Genomic DNA, 18,427 nt, shown 5'->3' with positions numbered 1-18,427 from the left:
AAAAACTATGTCAAGCAAACAACACTCAAAAAAGAGCAGGACTGGCAATATTAATCTCTGATAAAATAGACTTTAAAGTAAAATCCACCACAAAGGATAAGGAAGGACACTATATAATGATTAAAGGGTCAACACACCAGGGGGACATAACTATGATAAATATTTACGCACCAACGACAGGGCTCCAAAATACATAAAACAAACTCTAACAGCACTGAAAAGAGAGAGAGACAGCTCCTCAATAGTAGTAGGAGACTTCAACACACCACTTTCTGTGAAGGACAGAAAATCCAGAAAGAAGCTCAGCAAAGACACGGAAGAGCTAAATGCTACAATCAACCAACTTGATCTCATAGACGTATACCGAACCCTCCACCCAACAGCAGCCAAGTATACTTTCTTTTCCAACACACATGGAACATTCTTCAGAATAGACCACATTTTAGGCCATAAAGCAAACCTGAATACGTTATCAGGAGGGACCAGTCCTGGAGAAGGACATCATACTTGGTAAAGTAGAGGGTCAGCGTAAAAGAGGAAAACCCTCAACGAGAGCAAAAAAGAGGAAGACCCTCAACAAGATGCATTGACATAGTGGCTACAACAATGGGCTCAAACATAGTAACAATTGTGAGGAGGATGAAGGACTGGGCAGTGTTTCCTTCAGTTGTACATAGGGTCATATGAGTTGGAACCAACTCGAGGACACCTAACAACAACATGATTTACATAGCCTGTGAGGGATGAGGATATAAATTCTTGGCTGTATTCAGGAGCGTGGAGTGTGGCTGGTTGGGAAGCAGTGAACTGGCTGCCAGTCCCACTTCTGTCATTACCTTGTTGGGTGATCCTTAGCAAGTCAATAGACCTCTCTGTTCAGTGAGCTAGGTAGGTCCTTTACCTCTTCCATTTTACGATTATAACAATTCATGTGAAGCAATCATTTTATTAATGTACCTAGTAATGATGTTAGACAAAAATTAAAAGGACTCTTTGTAGTACTGTTCTTCAGGTTCTAACTATTTGATGATTAAAGCTCTATTTCTGCCCTGACCCCAGATGCACTGAGAAATAGCAGAATTGGCCTTTCCTCTTGTCCATGTTTCTGGACTCTTCTTCATTCAAATTGAAAAGGCATTAGGGATTCCAATGGGTTTGTTACCTCTCTTAATTAACTTGGTATGCCTCCCAATTAATATTAATTAACAATACCTTAAGGATCCCTGGTGGTGTAAAGGTTAAGCACTCAGTTGTTAAACGAAAGGCCGACAGAATCCACCAGCCGCTGCACAGGAGAAAGATGTGGCAGTCTGCTTCTGTAAAGATTACATACTATAGGACTCTGTCCTATAGGGTCGCTATGAGTCAGAATAGACTCAACGGTCATGGGTATAACAGCACCTAAATCAATGAATGTTAACTAGGGTGCCTTAATTCCCAGAAGTTAAACAATCTTTGGAAATGTAGTTTACTCCTATTAGGAGATGGCTTAGTATAATGGCCTGCGTTTCATTTCTGGCTTTATAACAAATGCTTCTTGCTTTTTTTCAATTCTGTTTTGTGTGCTCTCTATCCTCCCCCCCTCCCTACCCCACCTTTTTGGCTATTGAAAGGTTTTTTTCTTTTTTTTTTTGGAGAGAATGGCACTAAATTTTTCTAAGAAAGGGGTAGCAATTGCTTGTTATTCACTAACCAAAAATTTCCTTCCAGAACAGTCCAAAACAATCAGTTGAAAACAGTACCCAGTGAAGCCATTCGAGGACTGAGTGCTTTGCAGTCTTTGTAAGTAACTTTTTGGTTTTCTGTATTCTTGAATCAGTTGAAGAGGACCTGTGTTACTGCTATGTAAACAACTGGAATCCCAGGGAGGGAGGAGTTAGGCTCTCATGTGGGATAAAAATGGGGATGGTAAGTTGTTGTTTTCTAAGTGTCCTTTGGTGAGAGAGAAAGAGGGTGTTCTGTTGACCTCCTCTCTTGTCTCAGAGGCTGAGAGAAAGCAACTGAGTTTTTACTGCTGGGCACACATCATAGGCTGGTGATCAACACCTCTTTGGAACCAGAGTTAACATGTGGACAGAAGTTCTAGTTTCTTGTGCCATAACTATGACACAGGCTTCCGTCAGGTGGGTAATAGGAATTAGAACAAATCAAATATAATTACGCATCTTTGGACATTGAACACACATTGAGGGTAATGTAATTGCCTTCACTGCTTCCTTCCCAGATTTTTCTTTTTGAAGAAAAGTTTCATTTTATGTGACGTGTCCGAGGCTTAAACTTCTGCATTTTACTATATTCAGCCACTAATTTCCAACACTTTTTCAAATAGCTCTTCACTTGGCTCTTTTTTTATGCTTTTTCATACACACACACACACGTATTTGTATGTGTGTGTTTAACCTGGAGAATGGGAATTATTGCTTCTAAGGTTTGGGTATGCATATACTCTCCACCCACCTAGTGGATGAGTCAGGAAGCAGTGGTACCACAGAGAGACATGAAAAGCCACAGAAGATTTTGGAGAAACAACATGTTTTATATTAAATATACAGAGTTTTGTTAAATAACTGGATTGCATGTTTGGGGCTAGTGTTAAGGCTAAAACTCCGGGACTTCCTACAGGTTCCTCTGTCTTTGTTGTTATTAGATGCCATCTTGTTGATATCAATGTATAATGACCCCTTGTGACAGAGTAGAACTGCTCCATAGGGCTTTCTAGGGAGCCCTAACGGTGCAGTGGTTAAGCACTCGGCTGCTGACCAAAATGTCCACAGTTCCAACCCACCAGCTGCTCCATGGGAGAAAGATGTGGCAGTCTGCTTCTGTAAAGATTATAGCCTTGCAAACCCTATGGGGCAGTTTTACTCTGTCCTATAGGGTTGCTAGGAGCCCAGGTGGCACAGTGGTTAAGAGCTGTGGCTGCTAACCAAAAGGTCGGCAGTTCGAATCCCCCAGCCGCTCTTTGGAAACCCTACGGGGCAGCTCTGCTCTGTCCTGTAGGGTTGCTATGAGTTGTAATCGACTTAACAGCAACAGGTTTTTTGATAAAGGGTTGCTGTGAGTCAGATGGCAACAGGTTTGTTTTTCTCTTTTGTTTAATCTGTATGGGAGTGGATGGCCAGGTCATTTCCCCCGCCAATCTGCTGGTGTGTTCGAATTGCCAACCTTTTGGTTAGCAGCCGAGTGCTTTAACTGTTGCGCCACTAGGGCTCCTTTCTCTGTCTCTAGGGGTACTCTTAAAGAAAAGTTTGAGTTTGAGGAGCACTGAACTAAATCATGGATTATTGCAATTTGACTTTTGCCAGAATTTTAAACAGCACTTCGCATATTTGTTAGAATATACATGTTGCTCTCAAAAAAAAAAAAAGATAATTTCAGATTAAGCAGAATTCTGAAACAGGACCGTCTGGTTTCAAATCCCAAATCTGCCACTTAAGGTGTGATATTGGGTGAGTTATGTTAATTTCTCTGCATGGCAATTTGTTCATTGCCTACCATGCACTTTAATGCATGAAAAGCACTCAGAACAATGCCTAGCCTGTGGTAAGTGCTCAATAAACAGTTGCAGAATCTATGAATATTGTTAATAATAATGATGATGACCTAGTTTATCAGTTCTTTCCTTTGATTACTAGCTTGCCTAATTTGCCTAACTAGGGGAAGCCACCAACACTACCAGCTAGTTGCCATTGAGTTGATTCCAACTCATGGCAACTCCAAAAGTGTCAGAGTAGAATTTTGTTCCATAGGGTTTTTAGTGACAGATTTTTCAGAAGTAAATTGCAAGGCCTTTCTTCTGAGGCGCCTCTGGGAGGACTAGAACCCCCAACCTTTCAGTAAGCTGCCAGACTACAACCATGGGAAGAAAACTCAAAATAAGAACGTAGTCTTAAAAACAAGGAACTTTGTTAGCTCCACTAGAATAATGGGTAAAAATTTTCATTGTCCTCTGCTTTAATTCATGTTAAATACAATGGGACTAGGGCATATAATTTCTCATAGTATGGCAATTTGACTACCAGCAACATAATCATTAGTGGGAGATTGCTAAAATGCCATTTCCTAGGGCTTATCCTACAAGTACTGATATTTTCTCTTTAAAGGTAGGGGTCCAGGAAGCCATATGTTTAAAAATCTACCCCTGATAATTCTCATGCACACCCAAATTTTGAGAACAATCCTGAAAAAAACTGTAATAGTTATCACGCCTATGTGTTCCAGATTATAAAATTACATTTAGCTACATCACATATTTGTATAATAATCTTTCACATTTTTTACTACCCTTTGAAATAACTGTAAATGTAAAATTTTGTAGGAAATGTATGAGTTAGAAAACTTTAAGTGAAAGTGAGTGAATTGTTTGTCTCATCTATTTGCTGATATAAAAAAACATTTTAGCTGCATGAAAAGCACACCACTAGACATTATAAATTATAGATTACCTTTTGATTTTAGATTAGATAATGACAAGTGAATGTGAAAGTAAAAATGTGTACTAATAAAGCGTATCATATGCTATAAAAGTTAAACTTTAAAAATCTATTTAACATCATAAACAAGGAGTTTCTGGGTGTTGGCTGTTTAATTTCTAGTTTAAATAGAAGTTTAAAGTAGAAATATGTTAAGTAACTCATTTCCCCAAAATGCCAAATTATGGAATATAAGGATCTATTATTAGCCACAGGTAATTAGGCAGGTTCCGAAAAGATGCTTTTAATGAACTGATTGGAATGAGCTTCTTTACAGAAATGTGATTTAGCTGACTCTGCGCTCTTTCCTACCTTGAAAGAATTCCTTAGACCTAAACTCAGTAGACATTTTAAATTGATCTTGTTTTCTTTTGCTTCTTCAGAATTAATTTTGCTTTAGGATAGGCAAACAGAGTTGCTTTTATTTCCAAAGACTTAGTAATCAAAGTACTCAATTATTTTGTCTCATAGAAGGCTTAAAAAGAGAAGACTAAAATCTCATTTTGAACTTTAAAACTGAAAAATTGTGATGGTAACATGCAAATAATTTCCTTCTAATTTGTGATCAATAAATATATTAAAATTGTACATAACATTTATGGGTAATATAGATCATTCAAGATGGCGTTTTTCAGAGAAATCACAGGTTTCTCCCTCCTCCAAAACAATGTTTTAAAAAAGCATACTGTATTCATCATTCACAGAGTGAGTTGCATAGTTTAAATTATCTCCAAAATGGAGGAGGGGCATGGGAAGAGAAGAGTCAAAGTTTTTTTTTTGTTGTTTTTTAAAGGCATTGGGATGGTTTTATATGTATCAGAAACACAAAGAGCTGTGTGCCATGCCTGTTTTATTTAAGAAGGAAATGTTCATGGGTTTGTTAGCATAGTGGGTGCAGTGGTCAGGTTAGATACAATTGAAATTCTGCCCTGGTGTAAAACAGTCTTATCAGTACTTGAGTCAGTCTGAAAATCTGATCTTCAGGCTTGAATTACAGGAAAAATTTCCTTGTGGTTTTGAAGTAGTACTTAAAAGGAGCAAAGTTCGTTAGAGGTTGAAATTGACCAGAAGTGGCTTAATGTAGCGTGTGTGCAAGCTTGGTGATACCTACAAAATATGAAAGGGAATTGTTGGTGTTAATAAAAAGGCAGCATACAGTGTCCCACAAAACCATGAAGATGGCTAAAGCATTATCAAAGCAAGATATTAAAATAACATATAAGAATTAGCTCCACTAAAATTTTTCTTTGTGTTAGATTACATTTATATTGAATACCAAAGGATCTCAAAGACTAATTTTCCTAAGTTTTCCACAGTAACAGAATTTCTTTACTACTTTTAAAGTAGAAACTAGTGACAAAATCTGTTTATAATACTATAAGATTTATGTTATTTTTCAGTTAGGAGTAGAGAAAAAAAGAGAGAGTGTTTCATTGTATAGAATAGGTTTTTGTAACAGACTTTCATCAGTTAATAACTGCATACAGAATTATTATTTTATATTTTATTTTGTTTAGAGCAAGAAATAATAGATACTTGAGTCTGAGTAAGATGTAAAATAGGCTTTTGAGACTAGAAAATAGGAGCATGTTTTAAAGATGAAAACAGTAAGGGAATTCAGTTAACACATTCTTAACCTTTTAACCATAGTATACCCATTGCCATTGAGTCAATTCCGACTCATAGTGACTCTATAGGACAGAGTAGAACTGCCCCCTAGGGTTTCCAAGGAGCAGCTGGTGAGTTTCAACTGCTTAACCTTTTGGTTAGTAGCCAAATGCTTAACCACTGTGCCACCAGGGCTCCAAATCATAAAAGTGCATTTAAATAAGGTGGTAATTATCTCTTGCAAAATGGAGTTTAAATGGTAGAATAACTTAAAAAGCCCACAAAATCTCTCCACTTTGTGCGATATCTCATGCTGCTTAACATCGACAAAAACAATCAGTTATAGTATTTTCTTGGCCTGTTGGTTAGATTGAATATTAATAGAGTAGGTCACTGTAAAAAGCCGCAGTTCTAGTCCCCAGTAATCTCTCCTTTCCTTAGTCACCATAGCACTTTGGTAGTTAATTTGTGCTGTTTCCCCCCCACTAATTGACATCTCTCTTTTTAATTGTCACCAAATCATTTTGTGTGTTACCTCCTATGACTGGATTAATTTAGCCTTAATTCATATTGCGGGCAGGAGAAATGATTCAGCAGTCCCAGCCAGCTATCCAAGTCCATTAACCGCATGGATGATTGATTACCCTGAACCCTGATGTTTCTCCTCAGTAACAGATTCCTCTAACTTCCTTGCCACCCATCCCCTAATCTTCGCTCCCACCCTCCAGTGAACATTGATTAAAGAAGCAAGTGGGTGTATTTTATTCCACTGGAGGGTAATCCTTTTCAACCCCAGGGAGGTGCAGAAGATGGGACAGGTATTTTCTAGTCATTCTGTTGAAGCCCTCAGGGTTTTTAAGAGAAAGGAAGAAGAAGAAAAAAAAGACCTTTTCTCTGTGAAAAGTTGATCTCAAGTGTAAGTGCAAACTCTACAGTTATGGGTGTGCCACCAACACTGACATGTGAATTGAGGCATAAGGATTAACCATTTGAGTCACCACAAATCCTTTTTCCAAATGAAATAACTTTTTATTTGAGGGTTCCATTTTTCCAAAATTCTTCCTTGTAATCTTATACTTATGTGTCACTTCAAAATTTTGGTAGTCTTTTAGTACAAAGGAAATGGTTTATTGTGGTATTATTATTTTGCCTAGAAATTAGTTTCATTACTATTTTAGCTCAAAACTCACCTGATTATCTTGCTATAAATTAAGGCCATTCCTTTTCTTTGATCATATAGTGCATAAAGCTCTGGAGGAATGTAAATGATGTATATAGCACTGGGTTTATGTTAAAAAGGTACTGACAACTTTCCTTATAGTATTTTACCACATCTTAGTGAAAAACTTTACTTATAGAAAAGATTTTATTTCAATGGGGTATTTTGTGCGTATGGGAAGGAGTATTACTCATTATTTTGTTAAATATAAATGAGTGTTATCACCAGTATAATCAAATAAGCAATTTAGACTTTTAAACCTGTAACATTGGGAAACTGGAAGACATTTTTTATTTGTACTTGTTATAATCCTAACCCCTTACCTTGCCTTTAGGGGCCTGTATAATCTGGTCCCTAAATGTATCTCCCTGTACCCTCATTACCCTTCCTCTTGTGTTATAATCTAACACCCTCGGCTGCCCCTCAAAAGGTTGGAGGTTTGAGTCCACCCAGAGGCTCCTCAGGAGAAAGGCCTGGCAAGCTACTTCTGAAAAATTAGCCATTGAAGACGTTATGGAATACAGTTCTACTCTTGTTGCCGGGAACTCCTGGTTCTGCTCAGCCAAAAAGACAGAGACCAAGTTGCGGAGAATGAAAGGCAACTTTATTGGTTGGCCAAGCAAGGAAACAGTCAGGGCTAAGTGCCTTCCAAGACTGCTCGCAGGCAGCTTGTTGAGGCTGGTTTACATAGGCAAGATCAGTTACAAAATACAAGATGGCGTGCATGCTGGCACAGAGCGTTCCAGAATGAGTAAGCATTTTCTAAGGCCTGGGTTCAATTCCCCACACAGGAGGAAGTTAGCCATTTTTGTTCATTAGCATGTTAGCTCTCCACCCAGGGGCAGAGAATTTACCATGCATGAGGCAGTTAATGAGCTAAAGGTTATCTGGAGTGCCAAGATGGGGAGCAGGACCAGTTTTAAAGTCGATTTTGGCCAGCCCGTGGCTGTTTCTCTTCAGGGAGGTTCTGAGGAGGAGAAGAAACAACTCTAGAAAATGGGCTGGGTGAGGGGCTGTCTTGAGGCTAAGAAAAATGGCTTTATGGCTCTAGCCCTGTCTTACTCTGACACACATGAGATGGCCATGAGTTGGAATTGACTCCATGGCAACTGGTGTTTTTTGATTTGTGTTCTAATTACTCTGACCTGCAGGAAGTTGCTGGACCACACCCAGCTTGTCTCTGCCTTTGCTATTTCCTTTGTCTGAAATACTCCTTATCCAGTCTCCTTGTTTGCTCATTCTTCAGGTCTCAGAGATGCTTTTCCTGACCAGCGCACCCCTCCTCAACCCCCATTAATCTTTGCTTCATTGTCCTGATTCGCTGTTTATTTACTTATAGCACTTCCTAAGCACTCTGTAATCATTTTGGTATTTATTATATTTTGTGTCACCCCCCCCGCCAAGAATATCAACCTCATGAGTGCAGGCATGTCTGTTTTGTCCACCATTTTATTCTTTGTGCCTAACAAGGTATTCAATTAAAATGTATTGAATGAATTAAAGATGATCAAATTTGCTAAGAGTATAACTCAATTATGTTAATTATTTAGTTACAGTATGTAGTCAGTTGTATAATTGTATGTTAGTGTCTTTCTCTCCCTAAGTATGGAAGCTCCAAGAGGTTGTGAATTGTTTCTGTGTGTGTGTGTGTGTGTGTGTGTGTGTATGTGTGTGTGTGATTGAGCACATTCATATCTACTTGCTAAAGCAAATCTCCTAAACAGCTCTGTGACTAATACTTTGACAGCCTATTAAACAGAGGATTCCTGTGTCTTCTCAGAGATCGACCTAGAAAGCCGAAAGAAAAAACAACTCTGAAAATGTTTGTTTTCAGGCGGATTTTTAAGGCTCAGTTTCCTAAACTCTTCCTCTTTTAGTGCTCTTTCACTTATCCTAAATACATCAGAAAGAAAGGCTTAGTCAAATACCCACAAGGACCGATGGTATTTCACCCCGATGGCAAAGGGTTTGGTTTTTGGTGTTAATCTGCCTCAAGGAGTCCCTGCATGGTGCACATAATTAATGTGCTCAGCTGCTAACCAAAAGGTTGGTAGTTCAAATCTACCCAGAGGTTCCTCAGAAGACAGGCCAGGCAATCTACTTCTGAAAAATCAGCCATTAAAAACCATATGGAGCATGGTTCTACTCTGACACACATGGGGTCACCATGAGTCAGATAGAATTGACTCAAGGGCAACTGGTTTTTTAAAATCAGTCTCAGAAGTAGAATCTATTTGAGGTTTGCTGTAGTTAGCTAGGAGCTGGGGCCCAGCCTTGCCTGGAAGGGAAAGGGAAGATTATGTCTGGAACTAAATTTTAAGTACATTAGGGGACTGGAGGTAGTAGATATTTGAAACAGGGCTTCAAACCAGTCCTTTCTGGTTCAACACCCTGCTGATAATTTGCCTTTCCACCCCAGATATACTAAGTCAGAATCTACATTTTAATAAGCGCTTGTTAAAGATCTTTCCTGTCAACTCAGAAAGAACCAATTCGAAGCCCTGATTTGAAATTACAAAAGCCACTCTAAAAGAAAAACTTTCTTGAACTTGAAAGCTTTCAGACTCTATTTCATAAAAATTATTCTGTCATTTTGACTTCTCACTAGTTCTTTGTATTCCCTAATTTTTAGCAAGAGATCCAAGCCTGTAAGGTATGAATTTAAGTGGTAAAGATATAGCAACAGGGGATTTTGAGGAAAGTTATGATTTGCCTGGAACGTAGTGCCCCTCTTAATATTAATACCAGGTTGTCTCTGTGTTGAAAAGTGATTATTCCAATGATTACATCTGGTCATGCCAACAGTAACACTTAAAACCAAAAAACAAAAGTCATTGCCATCGAGTCACAGTGACCCTACAGGACAGAGGAGAACTGCTCCATAGGGTTTCTAAGGCTGTAAATCTTTATGGAAGGAGACTGCCATATCTTTCTCCCACAGAGCAGCTGGTGGTTCAAACTGCCAAGCTTTTGGTTAACAGCTGAACACTTAACCATTCTGCCACCAGGGCTCTTCAATAACATTAAAAAACAACAACAACAACAACAACAAAAAACCTATGCTGTCAAGTTGATTCCGACTCATAGTGACCCTATAGGAGAGAATAGAACTGCCCCATAGGGTTTCCAAGGAGTGGCTGGTATATTGGAACTGCCAACCTTTTGGTTAGCAGCTGAGCTCTTAACCATTGTGCCACATTTAGGACTTAGTTTTCCAGATTTTCAGATGGTGTCTTAATTTTAAGTATGAATAAACCTATTAGTAAGGGATCCTTAATTTGAAATTTTTTGGAAAAATTAAACTTGAAAACCATAATAACGTTGATCAGAGTAGCAGCTTAATTTTTCCTGTAGACAATCTGACCTTTCCCTAATAACAGTTAATTTTGGCAAACTTAGTTTTTGAAAGTATGTGGTGCTAAGAGGAGAAAGGTTGCTTTACCATTACCTAACAGCTATATTTTTAACTTGCCTGATGGTAATAAGGATAGTTGAAAATCTGTTGAAATGCTTTGTTACTTAAAATTTTTTTGTAAATATTTTCTAAATTTTTTCTCACCCTTTGTTTACCAAAACAGAGTGCAATTAAATTAAATATTAAATGTTAGTTATAAAACTGGAAGTAAAGTAGCTTATTTTCTTAGCTTAGTTTCTTTAGCTGTTTTTCTGTATTTTTGATAATTCTGCAACATAAAATTCAAGCCTGAGCTTTGTGAGAGTTCTTTTCTTTTTTAAATATATCCTTCTGTTATAAAGTTACTTATTAACTAAAGTTACTTGAAGGATTCAGGTTTGGATAAATCCCTTTGTTATGAAGGAAAGAACTGACTTTGTCTATACTGCTCTTGGAAAAGTTATTAGATTTTATTAGAACTTCCAGTGAAATTAAAGAAATAAGGGATGACACGGCCCTGGTAATTTTTATAACTCCCTTTTTTTTTGAGAGCTCCGAGGATTATGTGACTGGGATCGACTCATTCCGCTAGAATTTGTTACTGAACGTGGTTGTTTCTGTTTGTGTCAGGCGCTTAGATGCCAACCATATTACCTTAGTCCCCGAGGACAGCTTTGAGGGGCTTGTTCAGTTGCGGCATCTGTGGCTAGATGACAACAGCTTGACGGAGGTGCCTGTCCATCCCCTCAGCAATCTTCCAACTCTTCAGGCATTGACCTTGGCACTCAACAAAATCTCAAGCATCCCTGATTTTGCTTTTACCAACCTTTCAAGTCTGGTGGTTCTGTAAGTATCCACCCCTATTAATACCATATTATGTTTATTTGGGGGAGAAAACAGGTTTATTGTGACAAATTATTATGAAAGTATCTCATTGCTCACTCCCCTGAATCGTTAGTGTTTAGGGGAATTGCTGTTTTTGAAGATTAAATTATGCTGACTTTTTAGGACAATTTAAAAAATAATAATCTGATTATAACTTTCAAATCTCCCTATGATAAATGACCATTTATAATCATGAAATGAAGTTGAGTCATTCAGCAAACACTTGTACCACTTTTATTGTGTGCCAACAATGTGTTCTGTGTTAAAGGAAACTAAATCATTTTGAGATGCTCACAGACGGTATGTTCCAGGAGTAGGTCATGTTTTTACCAACTTTTCTATTCAAAGAATACGTGGTGCTCTGTGTTGTGAATCTTTCACAATGTAAACTAATGGAATGCCTTTTCTTTTATAATTCCTGATTCCCACTGATGTAAACTGGCTGTCTTCCTCCGTATCATTCCCTACCTCCATAGGAGAGCTCATCAAAGTTTTGCTTCATATAGTGAAGAGCTAATCGTAACTTTTATTTTGATATAGGTAAATAAAAACTACTCTTCAATGTGTGTGCAATTTTCCCATTAGAGAAATTTTCCTTTTCTATTGGTGTTCTACATTCAGTGAATTCTAGTCTGTGTAATATATATCAGGAGATAACTATCCAATGCTATTTGTTTTCTGTAGTTAAGTGTTGAAATGTTTAGCTACACCATTCCTTTAAGCCATATCAATTTAGACATACAAAACAATGATAATAGTTGCTATTGGGAGCTATAAAAATCATTGCTTGCCTTTTTTCTGTAGGCATCTTCATAACAATAAAATTAAAAGCCTGGGTCAACACTGTTTTGATGGACTAGATAACCTGGAGACCTTGTAAGTATATTCATGTTTTGGGTAGTCGGATTGTGATGTTGACAGTGAATTTTGTTTTTCATTGCTGAAAAAAGAAAAAAAAAATTTGTCTTGAATTCAACTCATTATTAATTTACTTTAATGCATGAATAAATTCTTATCAAATAACTCAGTTAGAAATAGTAATTTAAGTTGATAGTTAAAAATGGTGCACACGTTTGAACTTTGTTTCTTTCAAAAATACATGTTAAAGCAGCTCAATATATGAAGATTTAATGTATCATAGTTTTGGAACTTTGAAGCTTATAAAATGAATTCTGAATAAAATTACCCGCTGATCTCTCTTGAAAGAGAAACAGTGTTGTTGTTTTTTGTTCTTTTTACTTTCCCCATGATCTCAATTGCCTTGCTAATTGTTAACACTACGTTTGAATACTTTATCTGCTTTCATATGCTCAAATGCAACAAATTAAAGTTTTCCATTTTTGTTTATGATATTTTGTTGCTTCCACTAACTAAAGTGTTAGGGATTTCTGGCTGTTTTAGTTATTCATTGCACCACAATATGAATAACAGACATAGTGCAGCTATGTTGTTTTGGTTTACATTAGTTGCCTTTATTTGAACATCTATAATATTTGTTATTATGTTGTAGTAAGTGATTCATAAACTGTCCCAATTTACTCAGGTAGTTGATTAAAACCTGATTTGAATGCTTAGTGTTTGCGATATTTGGTTTAACTGAATTTTCTGGTTAACTGTCAGTGAATGAGAAGACAAACTCTTTTAGGACTCTATTAATCTATTTTCCCGTCTAAGCAATTAAAGGACAGTGAACATCAGTGGATATTTGAAAGTTGAAGCTCTTGAGGAAAGTAGTTCCACACTCAGTTCAACTTTCCTCAGTATGTAAATACCAATGTAGCAGATAGAAGACTGAATGGGTCTCCTAATCCTAGGCCATGTATACCATTCCGATTGTATTAAAATTAAACCTCTTCTTCCCAGTTAAACTTCTCATTTGCTACTTTTTCCTTCTATGTAGAAAATGAAAACAAAATAGTTCTCTAAGGAGCTGAGCTTTTAAGTTTCATGCATTTTGAAGTCAACCATGTTGCTGTTGTTGTTAGGTGCCATCGAGTTGGCTCTGACTCGTAGTGATCCTGTGTACAACAGAACAAAACACTGCCTGGTCCTGCGCCATCCTCACAGTCGTTGTTATGCTTAAGCTCATTGTTGCAGCCACTATGTCAATCCATCTCATTGAGGGTCTTCTTCTTTTTCACTGACCCTCTACTTTATCAAGCATGATGTCCTTCTCCAGGGACTGATCTCTCCTGACAACATGCCCAAAGTATATGAGACATAGTCTTGCCATCCTTGCTTCAAGGAGCATTCTGGCTGTACTTCTTCAAAGACAGATTTGTTTATTCTTTTGGCAGTCCATGGTATATTCAGTGTTCTTCTCCAACACCACAATTCAAAGACGTTAATTCTTCAGTATTCCTTATTCATTGTCCAGCTTTCACGTGCATATGAGGCAATCGAAAGAAAATACCACGGCTTGGGTCAGGCACACCTCAGTACTCAAAATGACATTGTTGCTTTTCAACACTTTAAGGAGGTCTTTTGCAGCAGATTTGCCCAATGCAATGCATCTTTTGATTTCTTGACTGCTGCTTCCATGGGTGTTGATTCTGGATCCAAGTAAAATGAAATCCTTGACAACTTCAGTATTTTCTTTGTTTATCATGATGTTGCTTATTGGTCCAGTTGTGAAGATTTTTATTTTCTTTATGTTGAAGTGTAATCCATACTGAAGGCTGTGGTCTTTGACCTTTATCAACAAGTGCCTCAAGTCCTCTTCACTTTCAGCAAGCAAGGTTGTGTCATCTGCATAACACAGGTTGTTAATGAGTCTTCCACCAATCCTGATGCCCGGTTCTTCTTCATATAGCCCAGCTTCTCAGATTATTGCTCAGCATACAGATTGAATAGGTATAGTGAAAGGATACAACCCTGACGCACACTTTTCCTGACTTTAAACCACGCGGTATCCCCTTGTTCTGTTTGGACGACTGCGTCTTGATCTATATGTACAGGTTCCTCATGAGCACAATTAAGTGTTCTGGAATTCCCATTCTTTGCAGTGTTATCCATATTTTCGTATGATCCACACAGTCGAATGCCTTTGCGTAGTCAATAAAACACAGGTAAACATCTTTCTGGTATTCTCTGCTTTCAGCTAGGATCCATCTCACATCAGCAATGATATCCCTGGTTCCAAGTCCTCTTCTGAATCCGACTGGAATTTCTGAATGATCTTCAGCACAATTTTACTTGTGCATGATATGAATGATATTGTTTGATAATTTCCACATTCGGTGGGATCACCTTTCTTGGGAATAGGCATAAATGTGGATCTCTTGCAGTCGATTGGCCAGGTAGCTATCTTCCAAATTTCTTGACTTAGATGAGTGAGTACTTCCAGTGTTGCATCCGTTTGTTGAAACATCTCAGCTGGTATTCTGTCAGTTCCTGGAGCCTTGTTATCCACCAATGCCTTCTGTGCAGCTTGGACTTCTTCCTTCAGTACCATTGGTTCCTGCTCATATGGTACCTCCTGAAATGGTTGAACATCGACCAATTCTTTTTGGTATAGTGACTCTGTGTATTCCTTCCATCTTCTTTTGATGCTTCCTGAGTCGTTTAATATTTTCCCCATAGAATCCTTCAGTATTGCAACTCAGGGCTTGAATTTTTTATTTGGTTCTTTCAGCTTGAGAAATGCAGAGTGTGTTCTTCCCTTTTGGTGTTCCGAACATGATGATTCAACCATGCTAATCATCATATGCCAGTATGCTCGTTAGGTTAAGAGAAATTAAAATTTAAACACTCAGAATTAAGACTCATTAATACAGTTCAGTATGACTCATCTCTTCCTAATAATTATAACATTTTCAATCATTTGTTACCTGCACCAGGCCATTAGTTGTTCCAGTTCACCATAGTCTTTCTCATTCATCCTCAAGTCAGGTCATCATACTGATGGTAGGACTTGGGTTGGCTGCCTCTATGTCAGGATTTTAGGAAGCCACTCTAAACACCAAGTGGAAACCTCAGTCTCATGGTATCTTCATTTATAAATGGATATTCAATAAATTATATTCTGTGAATTTCCTGAGAAATGCCATTCAGATTATTTGTTTATCTAATGCATCAATAATATATGATTCTGAGAGTTTTTTGAACTTCTAAAATTGTTTATCTAAAAACATTATAGAAGTTTCTTTTTTTATTATTCAGTATTCTGAGGAAAAGTGTAATCAATAAAATTCCACAGGGTTTTGATGGTAATATAATTGGTAAAGAAAGGTAACCAACTGGAGGATGTGATTTTTTTTAAAATACATTTGTACCAAAATGCCTTATAAGTTGTGATCAATTCAGTATTCTTGGATGTCCCCCCCCCCCTTTTTTTTCCCCTAGGGACTTGAATTATAATAACTTGGGGGAATTTCCTCAGGCAATTAAAGCCCTTCCTAGCCTAAAAGAGCTGTGAGTATTGCTTTGTTCTCTCTATGCCTTGATATCCCTATAACTTACCATTCGATGTATCTACCATGATATTTTAGAACATCTTTGTTCCATTATATATATATCCATAACACACACAGAAACATGCATATAATCATACAAATTGGATTGTATTAGCTAGCATGGACAATTTTGAGCATAGACCATTGTATAGGGCTAGATATTGGTGTCAGAAAAAGGTGTAACGTATGGTCTCTGCCTTTAAGGAGCTTGCAGTCTTAGTCCTATTGGAGAACCCAACCGCATAAGACAGGCAGATAGTTTGGAGGTAGAAAAAAGTGCTGAATGAGTAGGATTAAGAAATCATTCCAGAAAATGAGCTCATTAAGGCTTGGGGTCATTGGTAAAGACATCGCTAAAGAGGAGGAATTTGGGCTTGAAAGAACAGAAAAATTTACATAGATGAAAGGATTGAGGGAGAGTTTTGGATGTTAGGGTTTGTCATGAGCAGAGGTAAGAATGTATATCGCATAACAGATGACATGTGGTGAGTTGGCAGCGAATATTCTAAACCACATTGCTTAAAAGACTAAATGCAGGCAGTAGTGAAAGATTTGGGGAAGAACACTTCATTCTCTGTAGTCTAAAGTTCTTGAATGATAAAGCAACAGATAAATGTATATGAAGGTTCCGATAGATAACTAGGATAAGCAGTGGGTTTTAAAAAGAAATTTGATATGGTCCTGAAAAAGATGAGTTGGAATTAAAAATTCACGTTCCCCACATTTTAAAAAATTTTTCTTTAGTCACTATCAGTTGTGTTTTATATAATACTTAACAGCAGTAGATACTTGAGTTTTAACTGATTTCACAAGGAGATGTACATTTCAAAATATTTTTCTCCTATCTTTTTAGGGGATTTCATAGTAATTCTATTTCTATTATACCTGATGGAGCATTTGGTGGTAATCCACTCTTAAGAACTATGTAAGTATTTCTGAAAGTGTTTTTAATGTGTAATCATCTAAAGCTATGTCTGTACAATGCCAAACATCTGGATAGAAAATGAAAATTTAAGTTTTTAGATATATAGCCTTTGTGAACATAGATTTAATATTGGATTTCTTGTGAACACATGAAAAATTTGTGGTTTTTATTATTTTTACAGACATTTGTATGATAATCCTCTATCTTTTGTGGGGAACTCAGCATTTTACAATTTATCTGATCTGCATTCCATGTAAGTATTATAAAAATTGAAAAGCAAACCTGAATATTTAAATAATCGTTTTAATGGAAAAACAAGGATTTATTATGGTAGCTCCAGAAACAAAATCTTTTTTCCCTTGGGCTAAATCCAAAGGATGGCTCTGAAATTTATAATGACATTGGTTCATGTGAACACTTGGCCAAATTATCAAACTTTCATGCAAATTTATTTATTTATTTATTTTTATTGTGCTTTAAGGGAGTTTTACAGCTCAAGTTAGTTTCTTATACAAAATTTTAAGCACACATTGTTCTGTGACCCTAGTTGCTCTCCATATACTGTGACAGCACATTCTTCCTTTCCACACCTGATTTTCTGTGTCCATTCAACCAGCTCCTAACCCTTTCTGCCTTCTCATCTCGCCTCCAGACAGGAGCTGCCCATTTAGTCTCATGTATCTACTTGAGCTAAGAAGCACACTCTTCACAAGTATCATTTTATATCTTATAGTCCAGTCTAATCTTTGTCTGAAGAGTTGGCCTTGGGAATATTTTTAGTTTGGGGCCAACAGAGAATCTGGCGGCCGTGTTTTCCAGGGTCCCTCCAGTCTCAGTCAAACCATTAAGTCTGATCTTTTTACTAGAATTTGAGTTCTGCACCCTACTTTTCTTCTGCTCCATCAGGGACTCTCTGTTGTGTTCCCTGTCAGGGTGGTCATTGGTGGTAGCTGAGCACCATCTAGTTCTTCTGGTCTCAGGCTGCTGGAGTCTCTGGTTTATGTGGCCCTTTCTGTCTCTTGGGCTAATACTTTCCTTGTGTCTTTAGTGTTCTTCGTTCTCCTTTACTCCAAGTGGTTGGTACCAATTGAAGCATCTTAGATGGCTAGTCGCTAGCTCTTAAGACCCCAGACGCTGCTCACCAAAGTGGGATGCAGAACATTTTCTTAATAAATTTTGTTATGTCAGTTGACCTAGATGTCCTCTGATACCATAGTTCCCAGACCCCCACCCCTGCTACTTTGTCCCTTGAAGTGTTTGGTTGTATTCAGGAAACTTCCTAGCTTTTGGTTTAGTCCAGTTGTGCTGACTTTCCCTGTATTGTGTGTCGTCCTTCCCTTCACTTGAGATTAATTCTTGTCTACAATCTAGTTAGTCAATACCACTGTCCTTCCCTCCCCACCCTCGTAACCATCAAAGAATGTTTTCTTCTGTGTTTAAACCTTTTCTTGAGTTCTTATAATAGTGGTC

The 18,427-nt window shown here is 37.5% G+C and overlaps 1 protein-coding gene across 2 annotated transcripts in view; it reads left to right on the top strand.

The window, feature by feature from the left end:
* Nucleotides 1-18,427, top strand: part of LGR4 (leucine rich repeat containing G protein-coupled receptor 4) — a 121,582-nt gene that overhangs the window by 87,523 nt on the left and 15,632 nt on the right. For both annotated transcript variants that reach the window (XM_004369731.2, XM_004369730.2), the window contains 6 exons: nucleotides 1,711-1,782; nucleotides 11,324-11,539; nucleotides 12,383-12,454; nucleotides 15,923-15,991; nucleotides 16,886-16,957; nucleotides 17,139-17,210. In XM_004369731.2, the coding sequence (XP_004369788.1) occupies nucleotides 1,711-1,782; nucleotides 11,324-11,539; nucleotides 12,383-12,454; nucleotides 15,923-15,991; nucleotides 16,886-16,957; nucleotides 17,139-17,210 (573 nt within the window). The remainder of the gene's footprint in view (nucleotides 1-1,710; nucleotides 1,783-11,323; nucleotides 11,540-12,382; nucleotides 12,455-15,922; nucleotides 15,992-16,885; nucleotides 16,958-17,138; nucleotides 17,211-18,427) is intronic.

The sequence above is a fragment of the Trichechus manatus genome, unplaced genomic scaffold (assembly GCF_000243295.1).
Source record: "Trichechus manatus latirostris isolate Lorelei unplaced genomic scaffold, TriManLat1.0 scaffold00006, whole genome shotgun sequence".
NCBI lineage: Eukaryota > Metazoa > Chordata > Mammalia > Sirenia > Trichechidae > Trichechus > Trichechus manatus.
Note: the sequence above shows the minus strand (reverse complement) of the source record. Positions and strands in the feature narration are given on the sequence as shown.